Genomic DNA, 17,705 nt, shown 5'->3' with positions numbered 1-17,705 from the left:
TTAATGAATAATCAAACTCTATTAAGCTGTTCCCAGTCTATGCTGTGTTATACCAGTCACTATGGCTTGTATCAGCAATTAGTACTTGAAGGTATGGAGAGTAAATTATAAGAAATTTTATATAATGAAACTTGAATTTTACTTCTGAGAGTTTTGAGAGATTAGGAGTAAATTTGCTCATTTATATAGAGAGAAAAAAATTAGAGCGGAAATTACTTTGGAGATCGAGAACTTTCAGAGATTAAAGTTTGAGCCTTTGAAAATCACTTGCATATTGTTATCATTTGTTTTAGTGAATAAAACCTAACGATAACCATAACAATCAGGAATGGACATTAAGAAATGTGAATTTTAAACTTCCTTAAAGTGTATTTGGACAAGAAACTATGAAAATAACCAAGAGTGAATTACAAATGACCAAAGCTTTTAGAAAATGACCCAAAGCATTTACAAAATTTCCAACCCCATGTAATTGATTACTTGATTTAGATGTAGAATGTAGGCCTAGATGTTAAGTAGTTGGACACAATTGTCCAAACAAAATGAAAAGTTTAAAAGCATGCTAGTCTCATTTCATGGATATGCAGTTGTTGTAATTACAATAGATTGTGTAAAAGAGAAATAGTAATTCTAGACTACTAGTTTTAAATAGTATATGTACTAACAAATGATGCATCCTCTTAATACATACATGATAGCTATATTCTGTTTCTAACTGAGCATGACCTGCAGCTATTAGGTACATGTATGTATTATTATGGACTTGGTAGAAATGCAATACATGTATATGTAAACATGTACTAGTCTTTCATTGGTGTTCTATAAGAAACTTTTGAAGAATCACGCAGCTAGTTTGGCTACTCCAGTTTAGATAAAGAATTTGAAATGTGCTTAACTCCTCGAAAAAGTACTGGTCAGTTCTAGATCCCCTTACAACATATTTACAGCAGGACATGTAGTGACCTGCCTGTATGTGTTCACGGTTTCAGTCTTGTGTACAGGATTTAAGTGACATTTCTTATCTGATTTTTACCAAACTTGCAGGGATGGTACCTTTAGGTTTTCAAGGATGCTGGAAATGAAATTCCTTGCACACAAGCTATATTCCCCATTTAATTTTTCTCGAGAATTGCTAGAATATTATCTTGCATAAAGATCAGCATTCCAGATGCATCTGAGTGATTTTTCTTTAGAGAACTCTAAACACAATAAGGCAATAATTTGTTAACGCATGGTGTATAGGACAAATGCCCATGATTGCATTAGTGATTGTACACGGTAAGTTTCTCATATGCAGTTTCATCATCCGAATTTGATTTATACACAATTAAGTAATAAGTATTTAGGATGAATAAACAATGAAATGCTTATTACATGATTTGTTGCTCTTACATACCATATCAAGGGTATTACATGTACTTACAAATACGACATTGCTTTTATGTTTTCATTTTAGTATTTTGATGATATTTTATATTCCCTACATTTACATCTCTAATGAGAGGCAGCTTTTAATATTTTTTATTATCTTCCTCACTGACTGTAAATGCACTCTGTCCCACTTCATCATTTAAAGTAGCCCTAAATGCACCTATATTTTAAGCTACTTAAGATTTCCTATCTGATTTTCAAATCAAACTTTCAGTAATTGTACCTTAAATAAAGATCTGAGTTTCTATCGGTTTTCAAGGTGAAATGTAAAAGGTCAAGGCCACTGGAAGAGAAATTCCTAAATTGATTTAAGCTTCATTTCTAACCTTGTTTAAAGTTCACCAGAGTAATTCAGGACAGGTGACCTATTGTGAGTTGTCCATTGTTAATCATGCATTGATATTTGAACAATTTAAAAGTTTTATCAGATGTTACTGGGTCACTTTTTACCAGAATTGATATGTACATCAATGAAGGGGGGGGGGGGGGGGGGGGGGGGTCCGAATTATGAGGGTGGGATCAAAACCTTAAAAACTGATGTAATAATTAAAAAATCATTTTTTTCATTATAGGACATATAGCAGAATTACTATGCCATGTATATATAGGATGACTCTACCAAAATGTGAATTTTATAGCTCCTGGTCAGGGTTTTTGTGCCACTACTGGTTATAAAGTGAATAATCAAACTTGTTGCTGAAAATGATAAACAGAGAAGCCTCTAAAGAAATCTGAAAGTCATGGTCCTTGGGTCATGGACTTGTCAAATGATCAAACTTAGTCCATGATAGTGATAAAGGAAGAGGCCTCTATAAAAGTTTGAAAGTCAAGGTCCCAAGGTCATGGGCTTTGATGCTAGACTGGGGATCTGTGGTTCATAGTAGTTAAAGTGAATTTTTTCTTTAAAATTCTTGAACTGAGGACAAGCATAGTAAAGATAAGCACGGAAGCTTCTATTAGAATTGTGAAACTCAAGGCCTTTGAGTCAGGGATTCAAGTCCCAAGGTGATTGGTCAAGTTCGAAGTCATTAGTAAAAAGAAATGGTAAGAAATATTTGTTGAGACCACAAGTTTGTAATGAAGAGACATTAAATGCTCATACATGTACTTATACAAAGTTGTTTAATAACAGTCAACTGACCCTAAACCAACTTTAAGGCTATCAATTAAAAGAATTTAGATTTATTTCAGGTCCATAACTTTGTAAAGGAGAGATGCTAGAGGTTGATGCTAAGCAGAATGGTTGCTAATGAGCAGATGATATGTATTGATACTGAATTGTAGTTTTTTGCTAAGATAAAGGTCTAGAATTAAAAATGTTATGAAAATCTGTTTGGGACACAACAATAGTAATAGAAGCTCATGCTTGACACAAGAATTTCTTATTACCAAACAGTGTGTCATGACCCAGAATAAGGTCATTTGGCCAAAGGTCACTGATAAGAGAGTTAGTAACATTCTGTGGGGCAGAACTTTATAGTGGAGGGATAGTAGTTCATAATAGGCACAAGAGTTGATTATTACCAGACAATTTGTCATGACCTTGGATTAATATCAATTACCGTAAGAAAATCAAGGTAACTGGTCAATATGTTAGAAATACATATTTCAGGCCATAACTTTATAATAATGGAAAGACAGTTGAGGTGTATATTTGGTTCAAAGAATGCTTATAACAGGATCATGTACTGTGACCCTGAACTTTGCTCCTTTGGTAAAAATCAAGGTCACAGGTAAAAGAGATAGAATTATTTGTCTAGGACATGATTTCTCTATGGAGTAACATTAAAAGAAATGAATGTTACTTTTGATATAAAAAACTGAAGCCATTTAGTTTTTCTGAGTTTGAAAGGTGCATTCGCTGCACTAGTAACTTTTCCATCGTACGTTTTTAGCTCACCTGAGCATAACTGATAGATCATCATCATGTAATGTTAATTCTTTGGCTAACTACATCTTTAGACAATGCAGAGTTAGTATTGTACCTTTGTCATTTAGAAATAGAAGTGATGGAACTTACAGACATGTTAGGATTCTCTTTTAGAAATAGAAGTTATGAAACTTACAGACACATTAGGATTCTCCAAATTATGTAGCTCTTTTTTCATTTATAGATATTCTGTATCTGGGTTTTCTTGATGCTGAACTCCTCTGCTATTCTTTTGGCTGTTTTTTTTATCGCTTTGATTTGATATTGTCTAGTGAGACTTTGGTTTGGGATGCCATATTTTCTCACGAACATCACTCAAGACCCAAGAATAAACAGAGTACCAGTACTCTCATTGTGAGGGATCGTCATCTCAAAGTTGTTTAAAGCAGTTAAGTATTGTTTTAGGGCAGAAAAGTACAGGTGCTTGTTGCGTAAGGCAGGGGGTCGTTTAATACAGTCAATTTATATTAGAAATTGTGTTGGAATGGGCAAAATATGGTTGCATAAGGCAGAGAGTCGTTTAATACAAAGGGTCACTAATGCAGTCAAGAATGTATTTAGAAGGAGCAGGTAGCCCTTTACTAAAATTAAAAATTTTATGATTCCAAGGGTAGGGGTTTTAATAACAATGGGGCAAAACAGGAAAAGCAGAAATAGATGTACCAAATTTGTGAATTTCACAACCCCAAGGGTAGAGGTTCGAAGTCAAGGGTGGCTTCAATATGGTCATGTACTGTTTAATATCCATAACATTTAAAAAACTACTATGATTTTACTTACACCAGATAGAAATAAAATACACTAGATAGAAATAAAATAAAGTATTTAGGAGGAGCAGAAAAGGGACCACCATATGAATGGTTTGTTATAATGTAGTAAAAGCCTTCTACTTTTTGATTTAAAAATTCATTGCCCTCCAGTCAGGGTCAGCCTTTTCAGCAGGGTAAATATAATAATTAGATATTATAGAATCATGTCTCTCTGATATTCTTATATAAATGGGAGATAAATTGCATATATAATCATTATCTACAAAAGTCCTCTGCTTAAATGTGTGAATTTTTTGCACCCCATACCTAACCTCCTGTCCCCATCCCTGAGGTTAGAGAGTGGCTAAAATTGGGGGGTGGGTGGGTCAAAATTTACATAATACTTGAATACAGGGGGAAAATTCTTTAAAAGATCTCCAGAACATTAAGACTGTTAAGTCATATTGATATTGATAATGAAGCATCCTCGTGTTGTGTGGATTAAAGTTCAGTTAAATTGTAATCCCATTGAACTAAGTTGGGTTCAAAATTTGTTATGGGATGTGAATGAGGGTAAAAAACAGCTATGTCAAGGTGACCCAGATGAGCGTTGTGGTCTATGGGCAACTTGTCCATATTCAGGTGACTATTCAGCAATTTGATGAAACTACTGATCTCTCAAATAGTGTATAGCATGCTATGTGCTATGTGAGAGAGATCTGTAGTTTTATCAGATTGACTTTAAAAAGTCACTGACCTCTTCTTTTTCAAGCATTCATAAATAGTACCAAACTTAAAGATAAGATTGGTTTTCAAGCTCTATCATAACGAGGAATGTTTTGGAAACATATACATTTATGTCCGGAGTAGTATTACCCTTTGCAGGGATGCTATCTTGCAGATTAAAGACCCTATTGTTTTTCAATGTTAAATGTAAAAGGTTCACATGAAGGGAAAATCTGAAATTTCTTGTGTGCACGGTTTTGAGTTTATTTGGTACCCAATTTCATTTAAACTGATAGGCTCGCTGTCTTACACAAAGATCACAGTACTATGTTATTCAAGAGCACTTTTGAGAATATGCCATGTAGGTTGTGGAGGGGATTGTTGTATATAGACGGAATGCAAAAAACAGCACAAGAGGTGATTATGCATTGCCTGATAAAATAATACTGTATATGTAGCATTGAATTATTTACAATGCCAAGGCTGTGTCCATGCCCATGCTGCATGAAAATCAGTTGTCAATGCTAAGAACACAGGGAATCGAGTATATCATGATACATTCAAGTTCATTTTGATCTGTGACTGATGATGGGAATGTTTATACATGTATCACAAGTAGAAATGCATTTTTCGTTACCTTATGTTTCATGTAATTTTGAATTCATATGTATATATATATATATAAGCATGGTGTATGTCTTCATTCTAGTGCATGCTTTTAACTCTTTTGTTCTAGGTTATGATTCAGATGATGATGAAGAGGGAGTGCAATATACACGCAACATAAAAGGCAAAAAATATGCCTCCATTCCCCGTGATGATTCCTTTGATCATGGACGTCCTAGACAGACAGCTGTTAATGGCTCAAGCCATACTCAAATGCAAAGTGATTGTAGCTCAGACTCAAATGAATATAACTACTCGAAGCGTAATCGACTTAATTCTGAGTCTGACACTGATGACTATGGCAGTGATGTTGAAGCACCTTCTAAAACATCTTATGTCAAGCAAAAGCCTGGAGGTATTCCGAAAATTTCTCTTGTCCGAAAAAGATGTGTATGCTGAATTTCTGATAATTTTGTTATGTAATTGAATGCTAACTTTTATATTTTCTTGTTCTGTTGAGTATTCTCATGTGAGAAATTTTTTATCAGGAAAAAGAGCTTGAACTTTGAATGGCCTGCTTTGAAAATGACATGATAAATGTTGTAAAAAATAACAATTATTTGCGTGCATGTTTCAAGAAATTAGTGTGACAATACTCTTGCATCTAATGTAATGAAAGTTTCAGCTGCCTTGTTAAGTGACTCTTGTCATATGCTATGAGCATGCATGAAATTCCTGATGAACCAAGAAACTTTTTTCTCTGTCATATGTCATCTTATAACGGTACATTTTCAATTTTCTTGCAGACTTTGACACAGATGAGGAGACAGATGTTTTGTTACAAAAACAGTATCAAAAAGACAGTTCAGTAGACATTCCAGAACTGACACAACCCCCAGTTAATAGAAGTGCTCAGGTGAGTGGTGACATAGGGCACAAGTAAACGTCTCTATGTGGTAAGGTGAAAAATTTGCTCCATTCAAGGTAAGATTTAAAAAATATATGTATTCTGTGTATACCTAAGATTTTGGAAATGATGGCTAAAAAGATACAGTAATTATTGTGAAAATTGACTCTTAACACTATATAGGAATCACTCGTGATCTGTTGTGATTTATATTTATTCGTCCCTCTTGCAGTGTGCAACAGGCTTATCGTACAAAAAAGGTTTGATCCGTTTTAATTTCTACTGATGTGCAAGAAATTCTTTACCAAAACTGAAATTTACAACTCTCTGTCAAAATGCACCCGGGTTTGTGTCCTAGGGATGTGTTAGGAGGTGTCTACCAAAATTGTAAAATTCACAATTCCTGTGTGTAGAGTCAGACCCCAGGGTGGGACTTCAAGACTCCAGCACTGAAAATACTTTACACCTTTGTAATGTTTTTAAGTCTCGAATATCTAACAAGTAATGTGGATATATCAGTTACAGTGTGGATGGTACATAGGAATGAACATGTCTGACCATCCATCTGGGTACAGTCCATAAAATTATTTCCCTATGGTAACAAAGTGAACATTACAACAAATAAGTTACAATGTATGGAAAAAAGTTGGGGAGAAAAAAGAGTAAGAAGAAAAATGAAATGAAACTTTCAAACAAAATTTAGCTTTAAAGTAGATGAAAGACTGCAAAGTTTGTATAAAATGAAGAAACAAACTGCAAACATAAACATAAAAGATGCATTCATTCAGCCATGCACCTCCATGCTTGTCCTCGACAGGAGCTGCATCTGTAGTCCCCCCGTCCCCCCCCCTCCAAGTGTCAATGAATGTCCTAAATTGATTGAAGGTGGAAATTTCCCTTACATGGTTAGGTAAGGAGTTCCACAGCGTGGCGGCTGCATAGCTGAACGACTGTTTACCATACCTAGTAGTTCTTGGCCTAGGTAGTTCCAAAGTTTTTTAGCATCTTAAATTGTAATTTGAATGTATAGCTTAGTTATCAAGAGAGGAAGAACCCTATCAATTTTGGGGTCAAAAGGTCTAAGGTCAAGGTCACAAAGGGACTTCATAGAAAAAGCTTGTAGACGCTCACTGTGACGGGATATGCCCTTCCTTGCAGAACTCTCGTTGAAAGGATCAGCAATGTAAATAAAATTGAAAATAAAGCATCTGAATCTGTTATTAAATTTGTTCTATGGTAACAATTTCTGTCTTAAATTTATAAATAATGAATTTGTGTGTTGTGTTGTTTGTAGTAAAATAAAGTTTAATAAAATAATTTCTATTGACAGGAAGAGAGAAGAACCAAAGCTAAAGAAGGTGAGAGTGAGTCATGTAAGCTATCAATTTCATAATTATTGAGTGATGTTTTTACTACTACCTGTAGCAGTGTTGGCACAGGCAGCATTTTTCTGTAGTAGCTGCTAGTTTCTCTGCCTCCTCAGGTAAGAGAATTTTCTTAAATGGCAATAATTCTCAGCACAAATCACTGAAGATGCATCAGTTCTGGTTGAATGTGTTATCCCCAACACAGACTGTAAATATTGTGATGTTAATGTGGTGTGACAAGGAAATGATGTCTTGAGCATGAATCTTCTTTCGATAAATAATTGACAGTGTTTATAAATTTGATAGAGAAAAACCCGTCATATGATATAATTAATTTAAGTTGAAGGGAATAATTTTGTCAACATAAAGAAAGTGAAGGATATTGTTTATCATCATATACTTGGTAATGATTATGCCGTTCTGAGCGTGATATAGATGACGTCACAATCACCTATATCAATGACCGGTCCGAAATTCCATATCACATATCAGACTGGCATACAAAAATTCATATCCATTCAAAAATTACATATTTGCTCATAACAATCAAGGTATCGAGTATTTTCCATGGTAAATTAATGTATCAAAGTTTTTACTGTAGTAAATTTATACCTCAGTTAATCACAATTAATGTATCAAAGTTTTTACCATAGTTTATCAATGTATTAAAAATATACCACTATAGTAAATCAATGTACCTAAGTTCTTACCAAAGTAAATCATTGTATCAAGATTTTAACCATAGTAAAGTGATGTATTAAATATTCCTTGATGTACCTTTAAAATGCCAAAATGTAACCTGCATATGATAAAAAGTATAATATTTTATGAAATAAACTCTTTGACTCCATATCAAATTTAAAAAAAAAAAGTCAAAAACTTAATACCGTTCATTTACAATATTTAAGCATGAAAAAGCGCATTATATGATAAATAGAATATTACATGCCAATTTTCATATCATTTGTCATATCAGCCCTCGGGGCCCCATATCAATACCTTCGGGCTGATATGACATATGATATGGATTTTAGCATATAATATGAATAAATATCAGACCAAGGTCTCTAGAGGACAGTGGTCAGATAAAGAATTTGCTACTCTTCATGTCCTTGACATTGGATTTCTTAGTAATCATGATGTTGACACTACCTCAGCTGAAGTCTAGGATAAACTTTTCTGATTTAAGTGTGTCTGTCATTTGCCTGATAAAGATTTGTGCAAGTTTGTAATGATGACTGACTCAAATGCTTAGATAAATATCAGTCATGCTTCTTGTCCTTTTAAATTGTGTGGCTAAGACCAGTGGATTAAGCAATAAATAGATCATGAGTTTTTGAATCTCGTAACGAGTTGAAATTCCTATAGGAAGCTGATTAAGAAATATTGAATATAGGATGTTTTGCAGAGTCTTTGAATTAGAGATAACAAAATTTAGGCCGTCAGCTTCCTTATTCCGTACAAATTCAAATTTGTTCAAATGATGACCTCAGTGGGTTTTAATAGCCACTAGAATGGAACCAGAGTTTTACGTAGAAATACACTTCTAATGAACAGCAAGAGCACAAGTTTTCAAATTATTTTTCAAGCATACTTTTGTGGTGAAAGAAGATACTTAAGTAAAAACTGAAAATAGTTTAAATTCGCAGAATGAAACAATAATAATGAATTTTAATTAGCACTTTTAATTATGGCAAATTTCCTCATCTACCAAATATGCAAACATTTCAAATTCATTCAAGTCAAGCTCCCTGTCAAATCTTAATAAAGCCAAGTAACAAGTCTCACATGAAGATTGTTCAAATTATGAACCTCAATGCACGAGTGCATCTACAGTTTTATGAAAGACTGTGCATAAAAATCTTTAAAAAACTTTTCTTCTCCAGAATATGCATGTACATGTACTGTAAAATGAAGATACAAATTCATTAGTTCACATAAGCTATTGACTTAACTGAGCTTTACTTAACATAATTTGTCCATTGTCTGTCATTTTTGGTGTCATTAACTTTCACATAAATTGCTTCTCTGGAACTACATATCCACTCTCAGTCAGATTTACCACAAAGCATCCATAGTTAGATGGCATTTAACTTCATTCAGTAAAGGGATTGACACATACTGTATATACGGTATCCAAGGAAAATAGCAAAACAAAATGGTTAAGTTAATATGAATTAATTTTTTAGAACCAATGGATGAGAAATGGATGCAGTGCAAGTGATATGTAGTACACAGTTTTCTAATGACAGGTCTTGGTTTTGTGTGGAACAACTATTAAGGCTCCAAATCTTCTGTGTGAGCAAGTTAACACTGATGAGCATTGTAGTCTATAGACCTTGTACTGAAATCATTATTTTTAGTTCCTAGGAGGCATCATTTTAAATACAGTGTATATGAACAGTTACTTGAAGAATGAAGCAATGGTGAAATTGTTACGTACTGTATACTATTAAGATTATTTAGGTCACTGGCCCAGTGTGTGGTCATTGTATGACATTTCATTTCTCGGTGCCCAGGTGATTCAGTTGAGCATTGTGGCCTTGGGTCTCCATAGATGCACAAAAGAAAATTGGACTCTGTTGTTGCCAACATGCATATTTTGAAAAATTGAAATGGATCCAATACTTTCATTTGTCATTTTTGCAACAGTAGTATAAAAGTTTTGGGAAAGAAAAATTAATGAGTGCTTTAGGAAAAACATCAGTCAAAAGACATTTTGGTTATACTTTTTTGTAATGAAGTTCAAAAAGGTGATTTATTACTTTAATACAAAATAAAGTGTTAAGAATATGGAGAGAAAAAGAAAGAAAAAGAACCCACTGCATATGATAATAATGTTTGCTCATTGGGTAGCTCATGTATTGACAATGGTATCAAACAGCCCAGCTCCCGGTAAGTCATTGAACACAACACTGGTATAAAAACAGTGTACACGTTATGATTCTCTGACTTCCTTCTATCCTATTGATAAATGTTGCACCATTTCATACAACTGCATTTAGTTTTCTTTTAATTGAATATCTCTAAAAACTATATACCAGAGCTATTTAATTTTGATGTTAGAAAACATGCAAGTCAAATTGTAAAATTGTTAGTTTTTGTTGAAACCCTTTGGTTTTTATTTGTCATTGATTAAACACACATTTGTTGTAATGAAGATTATATACTTGGGTTACTAGATTATATTTAAAGGGGGAAAATTCCATCTGGAAGTGATATACGTGCATTATTTTTTAGAATGATTTGTGTAAACTGTATTACATTGTTTGACAGATGGTCATATATAGAAGCTTAGGATCTACATGCCTTGATCAATAATATATAATAATATATGATACTTGTGGTCATAGCTACCAAATTTTTGATAAATATTCTCGGAATTGTAGTTTGTGTGTGTGAACTCTCTTGTATTATTTAGTAATTTGTAAAAAACTGCACCAAACTTTAACCATTCTATTCTGCTTAAAAGCTTCATGCTTAAGTTATCAATTTTAATGTACCTCATAGATCTATCTTTTAAAAAATATTTACGAGTTAGTTGTATTCACTTTGGCACACAATTGATGTTGTAATGTCTGTGGAAATTTGTATATGACAAATCCACCGAATTCTAGAAAGAGTTATTGTTCTTTGTCCTCAATATTAGCTTGTTAGCCAAGCCTTTCAGAATATTAAATGGTAATTAAAAGGATTTCCATTAAGCAGTTATTTCTAAAAACTATTGTTCCTAAATGTATTAATATACTAACTGTGCTTTGAATATAGATTCAATATTGATCCTGCATATTGTGCAACGTGGCTGTAAAGATTTTGTCATTCCATTAAGTAACATCTATATTCCCATTGTTTTTCATGCACTGAATCATGGAGCTCATTACTAATAATCAGCTAATTACTCTTTTGTGGTAAGTGCTGGCACTTAACAATTCTACTTCGTCTTGGCAGCTTGTATATGTGTATTTGTCAAGCATATCATTTTCTACTTACCTCCGATTTAATCATTTATCTTCTGTGAAGCTATCAATATTTCTTGGGCTTTTCTGTCATTGGTTTCTTTTACTTGTACTAATTTATCATTTAATACTAACAGTGTCTATTGCTTCATGTTTTAAATTGTTGTTATTTTGGTTGATTGGTGGTGAAAAGAACAGAAAATGAGCATGAATTGGCCAGTTTAAGGGTTTGGTGACGGCTATTTTAAAATGTTCCCATGGCACCAAAAATATAGTTATTTGAATATGTCCAGATTGTGGTTCATTTCATACTTTGATTCTGATTAACTATCAGTAAGAAAACCATGCATGTTATTACTTTTGTAAACTAACAAATTTACAAGTCACTTATCAGACAAATTTCTGTATGTGTACTCATTTAAGTGGAATTCCTAATTTAGTGCCTTTGGTGCCCATGTGAAAATGCTATTTATAGTTGTGCCAAAATAAAAGATTATCTAGTAATTTAGTATCTTGCATGACAGAGGAGCTAATTTGTGATTACATCAAGCAGTGCAATATTTCTTATTGCATTTAAATTTCAAATTCACTGAAGCATTTCATACATGTCTTAAGTACACATACAGGAGGTGAAAATTGCAATGATACTATTGCCATACTTAATGACTGTTTTGACTATTGTGAAATCTTAAAGATGTCAATATAATTTGTTTATTTAACATTCATGCTCTGTAATACATATTGCATTGATAAGAGCAGCTTCTGTAATGACCAAGGGTCTTTCATATCAATCCACCAGATGGAATCTGGAATTATGTAAAAGTGGCTTTTCTTTGATGAGATAAACAAAATCACTGGAGCAATATGTTTGGATTAAAGTTTGCTCAATTCGATAAAATTTCGTCCAGTATTACTCTAATATTTTGCATTGAAAACTATGTTATTTTTATCAATACGAAGCTTATTTAGTGTTGTGTGACTTAATACACAAAATACTTGCATGAGGATAATTTGAATATATGGTTCAGCCATTGATATATTGTGGGATAGTGATGGATCATTAAAGGGATAGGATGAAGTGAATATCAATCATTAGAAAGCAAGAGTCTATGTTTCTAGTTTATTTATAGAGGTGACATTTAATAATTGACCTATATCAGTTTTGTCTATCTCTTCTCTATCTAACTTCAATGCATTCAACGATCAACACTTCTGAGATGATATATACACTCAAGTTTAACTGGGTATTTGATAATAATTTAAAAGTGTTGGATCAAAGGAGATTAGGAAGTAAAACTGACCATGGGAAGACTGAATGTTTCCCAAACACATCTTGTAAATTATTTATATCAGTGCCTTAAAACATAACATCTGTATTTGTTAATGAAATTTTTAGTTGTGTTTTATTGATGTGCTTGTTGTGTGTGCATTCCACATTTCATTCAGCCGATGTTTACCATATTGTTCTTGATTTTTTTTTTTTAGCTTCCATACATGATCCTGAAAATCCATCAGTCTTGATAGAGGGTGTATTGTTTCGTGCTCGGTACCTGGGATCTACCCAGCTGATCTCAGAGGGTCAACCGTCCAAAGCATTAAGGATGATGCAAGCACAAGAGGCTGTGGGAAGAATTAAGGTAAGAAACTTCATACAGAATGAGTGCTACTGTCAAATACTTGGCCCTGAAGTCCAATATAGTAACTACTATCATTGTGTGTGTGTTTGTTAGGAAAGATGGTAGGGTATGAGATTTCATTGTCATGCTTTAACAGGTTTGCACCTGAGTTTTGTAGCATTGTCAATATTTTCAAAGTATATTTTTGATTTGTACATTGAAAGGGAATTATAAAATTATAAAGAAAAACTGGAGTCATATTGCTTATTATTGAGATACAATATGATAAGCTTGAAAATTTTGCATTTAAAATTTACTTGTGATATTATTTGCATAAAGTCAATTCATCTATTGGTGTCAACACAACATAAGCAACACAAATTAATCATTACATCAAATAAATACATATTCGCGTCTTCTAACAATATAGATATAAAAAATAAAGTTTAATGCCAGTAGGTCGGAATTAAAGAATGACCTTTTCGCACTTACAGAATTGAAATACACATATAGGAGCATCAATATTGAAGATATTCATGCAGATTTAGAACTTTTTGATTAAACAGATCTTCCACCTCAAAATATAGCCCTTTCGGATCCCATTTGACTTGACATAAGATTTTTCAACTGGGTAGGTTTATGTTTTGACCAGTGAAGGAAGTATTGAGCCAGTACCTACACAGTTATACCGTCCTGCACAGCTGTGCTCACAAGATGAGAAACTACTTCCTTAATTTGTTTCACAAGTAAAAGTGTGTAGGTGATGAAATTCTTTTAACTTTCATGATTATAAAAAAAATTCTAAAATTATGTTATTGTTATTAATGCATGTTGAAATGTATACTTCAGCCACTTATCTTGTTCCTCATTTAAAACCCATGTTCTCATGTGGTAAATCTTTTAGACTTGTTCTTGTATTGTTCATTATTTATGCCAAGAAATGTAACAAATGAACCTCTCAGCTTTGATAATTGTCTGGTTGTAAACTTATGCTGAATGACCATTGATTTCTAACAATAGAAGTGAGGGTGAATACTTTCCCAAATTGAATCATGGAATTAATCCAGCAGAAAAGTATGGTGTTAGACAATATTGATTTAAGAGTTTTTGCAAGTGGCTGTTGGTCGCTGGAGCCTCCAATGGTGGTTTCAAAAGACTTTGTAAATTAGAAAAATGCTAATAGAAACACCAACCTATCTCATGAAACTTCAGATTACCCTTACCATCAACCCCCACTGCTGTTTGATCAATTCATGATGCTCTTGTATGAATTGCTCTTTTGGAAGGCATCAGCAACCACAGGGTGACCTTAATGTTCAATGTCTGTGGTCTTATATAGAATTTAATCAATTCAATAAAACAATATACATGTATGCTAAAAATCTTAAAAATTGAAATTGCAAATACCGTATTTTGAAGAATATAATTTGCATATATGTCCCCCCCCCCTTTTATGTACCCGAAAATTGAGGGAAAATCGCAGTTCGTGTGTGTATGATACACAGCAAAATTCTGACCAAGTGGAATCCTTGACTTTATTCTTCGAAGTTGAATTCACTAAAATCTTTGTGGAAATAAAGCAAGTTCTCAGCAAAGCAGAAGAATTTGCATACAACGCAGCAAATTTTTCTTTTAAAGAAAATGGTAATGTTGTCTTTATGCATAGCAGTAATTTTCACTGAATATCTTTGGGAAAATAATGTAAATTTCAGCAGAGCACGAGATTTTGTAGCATTAAAGTTTTAACAGACTCAATATTTTCTTTGTTTAAACTTCAAATCAATTGAATAGCCGACGTTATAGAAATAAAATCAAAATATTGAACAAGTGTTCAATGTGTTGTAAACACCACCAAGGCTGTGAAAAATGATGTACAAAGCTGCGATATTATATATGAACCCCTAGGTAATTATAAAAATAATAATAATCGAAGCCAATAATTTAATTGGTACCGTAAATAATTGGTGCTCTGTCTGTAAATACAATGCTTTGGAGATGAATGAAGAATTCAAACATAACTCTCCGAAATTTCACTGCATTTATATGGGTAAAATATGTCAGTTGTTTACTGCACAAGAAAAGTTAGAAGTAATCACATATTCCAAGACCCATGGAAATCGTGCAGCATGCAGAAAGTACCCATAGGGAGTGTCTGAAAAAATCAAGTGACAAAGAACATGTACATAAGAATGGCTTTGTAAAACATGCACTGGTCATGATCACAGTCTCATAATATGATGAATATTAAGATCCAATGAAATTTAATTGGCTGTTTCATAATAATTTAATCATTTACATATTGTAAACATCACATTTTCTACAATTTTCTGTAGTAATTTTCTTGAGATCAATTTTTCACTTTAAAATAGGTGAACAATGTAAAAAAAAGTGTACAAAAATGCATTGCATAACCTCCGAGTTTTACCTGAAAAATAGGGGGGGGGGGGGGGGGGGGGGGGGGGGGGGGGGGGGGGGTGTCAAAATCCTATTGTGGTATATAATACTTAACCTCTTTCTCACAACAAAAAATTCTTTAAAAAAAAAGTGTATTATGTTCGGCAAAATATGGTATTTAAATTTATTATAAAGTTAATAATTCTTAAGTAATAAAATGGAAATGTAGTTTGACTATATAATAAATGAGTTATTGTGTCGCCTGCGTTACGCAGTGGCGACATATAGGGATCACTATCCGTCGTCCTGCGTCGTCGTCTGGCGTCGTCGTCGTCACAAAAAATTTCTGTCACAGTTTTCTCAAGAACCACATGGGGCAACTCCCTGATATTTGGCACAGAGCATCAGTGTGGCCAACTGTATTGTGTAAGACATTTTCGAATCTGTCGCTTATCAACTTCCTGTTTGCCGGGACTTAGAATTTTTTACAGCAAAAAAATTTCTGTCACAGTTTTCTCAAGAACCACATGGGGCAACTCCCTGATATTTGGCACAGAGCATCAGTGTGGCCAACTGTATTGTGTAAGACATTTTCGAATCTGTCGCTTATCAACTTCCTGTTTAGTGACAAAAACCATTTCAATAATTTACTTTTTCAACATTATACGTGATATATTACATATAGAATGAACTAGCAGGCGACACATGTCTTCCGGGGAAGACTTAATACTGCGTTGAACTTTATTGGTGAGTATTGGCACTCATTAGGTTTGAAAAATCCGCGAACAAGTTCGCTCGCAAATTTTTCAAACTTAGCTCGACCATTATTCACCAATATAAGTTCAATATCCCTATATTACCAATGTTTTCTAGGTAATAAACTTATGTTGTTTCCATGAATTGTATTTCTTGATAAAATCACTGACCTTTCAAGCTGACATAACTAGAAATATAAAGAATGAATGTCTAACTTGTTTATATCATGGAAGAAAATATAAACAATGGAAACATTGGGTAACTTCTGCTTAATCGGCTGTGCTTATTATCCATTGTTTTTATACCCCAACACAAACAATCTAGAGAATTGTTCCGTAAATGACAAAAAAAATCTAGTTTTATATTTCTGTGTGCAACTAGAGTATACTGTATCTAAACTACATGTAGAATTTCTGGTTAGAATGGAATACTTCTTGAGTAAGCTTATTGGGATTGCAATCAGTGGATTTACTGTAAAGCATTGGATTCCAATAGTTAGCTATGCTTACACTCATACTCACCCTTTTTATCTAAAGGTTAAACCTTATATGCACTTTCCCTAATTACATGAACGAATAAACTCGCCTATGTTTAATATTTGCTTTGAACTTGAAAAATGTAGAGGATGTCAAGTGATTATAAGGGGAGACATTTTCTTGTTTTTTTTCTCTCCTTTGGATTCTAACCAATACCTACCTGTATTGTAAATCTATCTCATTGTGGGAAATTCAAGAATGCTAATGTAATTTGTCACCAATCTTTAAAGTTCAACAGGCGTTCATTTTGATGCTTGTATATTGCATGTTTGTGCGGTTACTTAAGACAGCATTATACATAATGTAAGCTTGACACCGCTAATTTCATAAAAGTTTTCACAGAAATGGAGATAGATAATGATTAAAGACTTATTAGGTGATATGGGATGCAGAGATTGTTGCATGATAGTTTGTGTAAGAAACTGATTATTTTTGAAACCTTACAAAACTCTCTGATGAAAATTGTTGGAGTAGGTATTTCAATCTAAACTAGTCTCACATTAGATCAATATGAAGACCTTGTAAATCATCTTTCTCTCTGTGTGTCTTTCCCACTAAGTATTTCCTGAAGGACTACAGTTCTTTTGCTTCCTAAACTACAAACAGGTTAACAGACATATCCTATTCTGTCATAACATTTCAAATTTATAAGGTTTCCATGAGAATCATATTTTTCAGCATCAACAGGAAATAATTCATTTATGACTCTGCTCCATTGAAATAGGTTTTTT

The 17,705-nt window shown here is 33.3% G+C and overlaps 1 protein-coding gene across 7 annotated transcripts in view; it reads left to right on the top strand.

Annotated features, from left to right (window-relative positions):
* Positions 1 to 17,705, top strand: part of LOC125649227 (uncharacterized) — a 78,608-nt gene that overhangs the window by 14,365 nt on the left and 46,538 nt on the right. For 3 of the 7 annotated variants that reach the window (XM_048876571.2, XM_048876569.2, XM_056165864.1), the window contains 4 exons: positions 5,573 to 5,857; positions 6,249 to 6,358; positions 7,680 to 7,707; positions 13,158 to 13,309. In XM_048876571.2, coding sequence (XP_048732528.1) covers positions 5,573 to 5,857; positions 6,249 to 6,358; positions 7,680 to 7,707; positions 13,158 to 13,309 — 575 coding nt within the window. The remainder of the gene's footprint in view (positions 1 to 5,572; positions 5,858 to 6,248; positions 6,359 to 7,679; positions 7,708 to 13,157; positions 13,310 to 17,705) is intronic. The other 4 variants (XM_048876573.2, XM_048876570.2, XM_056165865.1 and 1 more) reach the window with 2 other exon arrangements.

The sequence above is a fragment of the Ostrea edulis genome, chromosome 5, assembly GCF_947568905.1.
Source record: "Ostrea edulis chromosome 5, xbOstEdul1.1, whole genome shotgun sequence".
Taxonomy (NCBI): domain Eukaryota; kingdom Metazoa; phylum Mollusca; class Bivalvia; order Ostreida; family Ostreidae; genus Ostrea; species Ostrea edulis.
The sequence above is the reverse complement of the archived record's forward strand: the minus strand, read 5'-3'. Positions and strand labels throughout refer to the sequence as shown.